Raw genomic sequence first — 6,520 nt, forward strand, 5'->3', positions numbered from 1 at the left:
GAGATGGAGTCTCGATCTATTGCCCAGGCTGGAGTGCAGTGCTGTGATCTTGGCTCACTGCAACCTCCACCTCCTGGGTTCAAGTGATTCTCTTGCCTCAGCCTCCTGAGTAGCTGGGATTACAGGTGTGTGCCACCACACCCAGCTAATTTTTGTATTTTTAGTAGAGATGGGGTTTCACCATGTTGGTCAGGCTGGTCTCAAACTCCTGACCTTGTAATCTGCCCGCCTTGGCCTCGCAAAGATTATAGGTGTGAGCCACTGTGCCTGGCTAATTTTTGTATTTTTAATAGAGATGGGGTTTCATCTTGTGGGCCAGGTTGGCCTGGAACTCCAGACTTCAGGTCGTCTGCCCGCCTCGGCCTCCCAAAGTGCCGGTCTTAGAGGCATGAGCCACTATACCCAGCCATCATTTTGTTGTTCTTGTTGCCCAAGTTGGAGTGTACTGGCATGAACTCACTGCTGCCTCCTGAGCTCAAGTGATCCTCCCACCACAGCTTCCAGAGAAGCTAGGACTACAGGCTCTCAGCATCACACTGTATTTTTGTAGGCTCAGGGTCTCACTATATTTCCCAGGTTTGTCGCAAAACTCCTGAGCTCAATCAATCCTTCCACCTCAATCTCCCAAAAAATTATAGGCATAAGCTACCACACCAGACCCTTTATTTTCACCTTATGTATAAAGAAACAAAGGGGCAAAGAAATTAAGTAATATTCCAAGTTCCCATGTATAATAAACTGGCAAATAGGCAGTTTGACTCCAGGAATGATATCATACCCAGTATAGTACACAGGTGTCTCTTTCATAATCTTTTGGGAAAAATGGGTCTCAGAAACTTTTATTTTGAGACAGCGTCTCACTCTGTTTTCAGGCTGGAGTACAGTAGCGCAATCTCGGCTCACTGCAATCTCTTCCTCCAGAGTTCAAGCAATTCCCCTGCCTCAGCCTCCCAAGTATCTGAGACTACAGGCACACACCACCACACCCGGTTAAGATTTTGTATTTTAGTAGAGACAGGTTTTCACCATGTTGGCCAGGATGGTCTCGATCTCCTGACCTTGTGATCTGCCTGCCTTGGTCTCCCAAAGTGCTGGTATTACAGGTGTTAAGTCACCGAGCGTGGCCTCAAAAACTTTTACGTTTATACACACAAGGTGCACATAAGCACCTTCATCATCAACGTACCAAATAAGACTATTCTTTTGTGTGTGTGTGTGTGTGTGTGTGTGTGAGATGGGAGTTTCCCTCTTGTTGCCCAGACTGAAGTGCAACAGTGTGATCTCGGCTCACTGTAATCTCCGCCACCTGGGTTCAAGCGATTCTCCTGTCTCAGCCTCCCAAGTAGCTGGCATTATAGGCACCTGCCACCATGCCCAGCTAATTTTTTATTTTTAGTAGAGCCGGGGTTTCACCATGTTGGCCAGGCTGGTCTCGAACTCCTGACCTCACGATCCACCCACCTCGGCCTCCCAAAGCGCTGGGATTACAGGAGTGAACCACCACACCTGGCCATAAGACTATTCTTAACTGGTCAGTCAGGTTCTCTTTGTCCCTATCAAGCCTACTCTGTTAGTCTTCCAGACTGTCTCACTAAAGGCAGGATGAATTGCTACTGGTCTGCTAAAGATATTACAGATTAAAGAACGGTTAATCAGGCAGAAAAAAATGTAATAAAATAAAAATGTCTACATAAAAGTTAAACCCTTTACCAATTTTCTTATAGTCCATCTTCCCAACAATTGAGAAAAAAATTTAAAGAAACAGGTTCTGTGGTCACAGGGATGGCACAGCAGCATAAATCTTCTCAGACATTTCATGGCTCTCTAACCTTAGCAGATGACCTGTGGTTAGGCTCCTCTCGTGGTTTCAGGGCTCCCACTCCAAGAGTTGGGAGTTGTGTTTGAAAAACAGACATTCGACCACCAGTTGGAGACATCAGCTTAAAGGCAGCTTGAAGTGCAGGACCCAAGGCACTCTGGGTCTCCAGAGTCTTGGTAAACATTTGTGGCAATGTTTTCAGTAAATCTTGTACAAGCTTGTAAAATAAAGCAAGAAAACTCAAGAGTGTCACAATTAAATTTTTTTTTCACATTAGTCAGTATCTAATACAATAGACAAGACATTGATGATGATCAGAGAATCTACAGACACTAAACAATGAAGTTGGTCAAATGACAAGAAAGCCATTTTAAGTCAACATTATAAATTGGCAAGCAAGACAAATCAAAGTTGGTGCCTTACAGTTCTTGCACATGCAGTAGTCCAGCAAGACTATAAGTCCAAAATGTATCCGAAAGAAACATCACAGTTCAGAGAATTGATATATTTTAATACCATGAAATATGGCCTTCTCCATCACCTCTACATACTTTATTCTTTTAAGTTCCAAAGTGAGCTTAGCTCTTCCCTGTTGTAAATCTATGATATCCAGTAACTTTGCCAACTAGTAATATCACCACAAAAGAAAAACAACTACCTTTACAGGTTAGGTTGTACAAATAGAGTTAATGGGGAAAAAAGTACTTCGCACTATGGCACAGTCACCATTGCCAACAGCAGAGACCACAGACTTGCTAGTTAAAATGTTACCCCTACGGCATATATGCATGTACAGGGTAGACAACATCCCCCCTTCAGACACATTCTGTTCACCTCTCACTGTATTATTCATGGCAATTTCCAGGCAGGTAATAAGAGTTTCTTCTGAACTGACCCCAATGACACTCTGTGAATCAGAAAAGCAAAGGGCACTGAAAGCAGCCTACCTAATGTGCTTCTACGTAGTGACCAGAAACTTTATCTCAGCAACCCTCCCAACTTCCCAAATGGCTGGCAAGACAGATTTCCTTCAGGTGTTCCTCCTATATGGAATATGCTATTTTCTACCCTATTACAAATAACTTGCTTCATTAGACTTAAAAATGATCAGCTCAGGATTGAACTCAAGAGCTGTTCATCTTATTAACTACGAGCAAATTTAAAATGCTACACATTTTAGAAATGTCACGGAAAGAACCAAAATTTTACTTCAAGTTCATTTCAAAAACATACTCCTTCAATATTTTAAACAAACATGTCAGGTAGAAAAATGTGCCTTACCTCTTTACTTTCATTTAAGTTTACTAATAAGTTCTCTGGCATAGGTATAAAAACATCTGAAAGAAAAAATACACATTTATTTTAAACAAAATATAATCATTAAAGGTGTTCCAAATATATAGCACGAATGTGATTAACCACCCCCTTCGTTAAAGATAAGCCACCTCATCCACTATTACAGCACGGTTTACCTATGTCCAAAGAACGACCAAAAAACCACACTGATTCAGGTATCTACTGCAAAATGTTCTGCTTCTTGTCTGCTACCTTGTAAAAGGTATAGACTCCCAGTTACAAAATATTTATCTGGGCCGGGTGCAGTGGTACACACCTGTAATCCAAGCACTGTCAGAGGCCTAGGTAGGTGGATGACTTGACTCAGGAGTTTCAGACCAGCCTGGGCAGCATGGTAAAACCCTGTCTCTACAAAAAATACGAAAATGAACCAGGCATGGTGGTACACGCCTGTAGTCCCAGCTACGTGGAAGGATTGCTTGAGCCTAGGAGGTTAAGGCTGCAGTGAGCCAAGATTGCACGACTGCACTCCCAGGCTAGGCAGGAGGTTGAGACCCTGTCTCCAAAAAAAAAAAAAAAAAAAAAAGAAAGAAAATATTGATCTATACTCACTGAGTAAGGGTTTACATAAGTGCTCTGCTTCTTAGGCTAAAGGTAACACTTTACAATCCTGCTTTGACTTCTTTTTTTTTTTTTTTTTTTTTTTTTTAACGGCTGACCCTGGAAGCCAGCCAAAGATACACTCTTGGCATTAAGAAAATTTTTTTGACTAACATGACGCACAAGAATGCTGTCTTTATAAGGAAGCAATATAGCTCACCAATAGCTCATTCAAAAAGCAGATGCGCCGGGCGCGGTGGCTCAAGCCTGTAATCCCAGCACTTTGGGAGGCCGAGGCGGGTGGATCACGAGGTCAAGAGATCGAGACCATCCTGGTCAACATGGTGAAACTCCGTCTCTACTAAAACTACAAAAAATTAGCTGGGCATGGTGGCACGTGCCTGTAATCCCAGCTACTCAGGAGGCTGAGGCAGGAGAATTGCCTGAACCCAGGAGGCGGAGGTTGCGGTGAGCCGAGATCGCGCCATTGCACTCCAGCCTGGGTAACAAGAGCGAAACTCCGTCTCAAAAAAAAAAAAAAAAAAAAAAAAAACAAAAAGCAGATGCTTTCTCATAAAGAAGGCCCACACCAGTGCCTTTAAGAATGGGACTGTAGGCTGGGCACAGTGGCTCATGCCTGTAATCCCAGCAGTTTGGGAGGCCAAGGCAGGCAGATACTGAAGTCAAGAGATCGAGACCATCCCGGACAATGTGGTGAAACCCCTCACCATGTTGGCCAGGCTGGTCTTGTGTTAGCCAGGATGGTCTCTGTCTCTTGACCTCAGTATCCGCCTGCCTCGGCCTCCAAAAGTGCTGCAATTACAGACATGAGCCACCTTGACCAACTGAGAATTTCATTGTTTTATAAAGGCTGAATGATATCCCATTATGCGTTTATACCACATTTTGTTTATTCATCTGTTGATGGCTACTTGGGGTGTTTCCACCTTCTAGCTATTGTAAATAATTGCTATTGCTATAAACAATAATGTAGAAGGATCTCCTTGAGTCCGTTCTTTCAATTTTTTGGATTATATATTGAACAGTGGAATTGCTACATTATGTGGTAATTCACCTTAAACTTTGAAGAACTGCTAAGGAATTTTCCACAGCAGCTATACCACTTTATATTATGACCAGTAATGTACCAGGGATGTTTCCACAACCAGGGGCATAAATATTTGCCCCTGTTTTCTACTTACAGCTCTTAAGTATAGGTCTTTAGTCCATGTCAAGTTAATTTTCTTTACATGGTATAAGGTGGTAAAGGTCCAACCTCATTCTTTTACATAAGCAGTATTGCCACAACTATTTGTTCAGAAAACTGTCTCTTCTCCCACTGAAAAACTGTCTCTTCTCCCACTGATTGGTCTAGGCACCTTTGTCAAAAATCAATTGACAGGCTGGGCCTGTTGGCTCATGCCTGTAATACCAGCACTTTGGGGGGCTGAGAGAAGCAAATTACTTGAGGTCAGGAGTTCGAGACCAGCCTGGCCAACATGATGAAACCTCATCTCTACTAAAAATATAAAAATTAGCGGGGTGTGGTGGTGCATGCCTCTCATCCCAAGTACTCAGGAGGCTGAGGCAGGAGTATTGCCTGAACCCAGAAGGCAGAGGCTGCAGTGAGCTGAGATTGCACCACTTCACTCCAGCCTCAGTGACAGAGTAACCCCCCATCTCAAAAAAAAAAAAAAAAAAAAAAAAATCAATTGCCTATATGTGCTAGGCTTTATTCTGAGCTCTCAATTCTATTTCTTTGCTCTATGGCTATCCTCAAATAATTTGAATGAATGGAAAGACGGGGAAAAAAGGCCTAAATTTGATCTGAGTTCTAACATTAACTTGTTTTTGTCGCCTTGTACAGAATTCATGTTGTCTCCATGACCCCCGTTTCCTCTTCTAAGAAATAAGAGATTGAACTGAAAGATTCTTACAACTTCAACAATCATGATTTTATACTCAAGATTTTCCCTGATATAGTACAAATAATACACATCCAATTTGTCAAGTAATCAAGAAATATTTCTAAAACTGGAAATTATGAAAACAGTTATAAATCTATACCTTCGATATCTGAAACTATTAGCATCTGAGGTTGAGAGAGACCTTCTTGAAGACTGTAGAAATGGATTGTACTGTCAAACGTTATGAACCCAATTTTTGTTCTAGTGTTGCCAGGAAGCCTAAAAACAAATTCATAAGAATATTTTACCAAGTTTTAACTATATACAAATACACATAAAATGTGTCTTAAGAATTACATGCAAATATCTCAATCAATATTATGGAAATCGGCCCAACACAAACAATTGTTTAAACCACCCAATGTTTACCATGAAAACATATGTGACTCTAAGGGAAAACACTACACATAAGCCAAACAATAAAAAAACCACGGCAATAATACAGAAATCCAAAACCAAGTATAGCTATGAAGTTACATATAATCACTTAGGAAATAGTATGCTAAAAGTACTTAAAAGTATGAAATTTTCTAGATGATTTTAAGTTATAAACCATGCTTCAAAATATTATGATACACAAGCTCTAATATTTAAGAACAAAGAAAAGCAAAACATCTATTTTAAAGAACTATAAATATGTGGAACTACAGCTATATAAGGGGAAAAACAAATTGTTCATGCATGAACTCTTGTTCATGCATGGGTGAGTCAGTGACAATCTCATCAATTCACAATCCCCATTCATCATCTACAGCATTAAAAATACAAATGCTGGGCCGGGCGTGGTGGCTCATGCCTGTAATCCCAGCACTTTGGGAGGCCGAGGCGGGTGGATCAC

At 41.4% G+C, this 6,520-nt stretch overlaps 1 protein-coding gene across 1 annotated transcript in view; it reads right to left on the minus strand.

Moving 5' to 3' along the window:
* The window catches only part of SEC24A (SEC24 homolog A, COPII coat complex component), an 84,165-nt gene that overhangs the window by 27,616 nt on the left and 50,029 nt on the right, over positions 1–6,520 (minus strand). Inside the window, exons 11-13 of the mRNA XM_037739954.1 lie at positions 5,783–5,901; positions 3,101–3,156; positions 1,830–2,036 (exon numbers count right to left, since the gene is read on the minus strand). Coding sequence (XP_037595882.1) covers positions 1,830–2,036; positions 3,101–3,156; positions 5,783–5,901 — 382 coding nt within the window. The remainder of the gene's footprint in view (positions 1–1,829; positions 2,037–3,100; positions 3,157–5,782; positions 5,902–6,520) is intronic.

The sequence above is a fragment of the Cebus imitator genome, unplaced genomic scaffold, assembly GCF_001604975.1.
Source record: "Cebus imitator isolate Cc_AM_T3 unplaced genomic scaffold, Cebus_imitator-1.0 Scaffold76, whole genome shotgun sequence".
NCBI classification, from domain to species: domain Eukaryota; kingdom Metazoa; phylum Chordata; class Mammalia; order Primates; family Cebidae; genus Cebus; species Cebus imitator.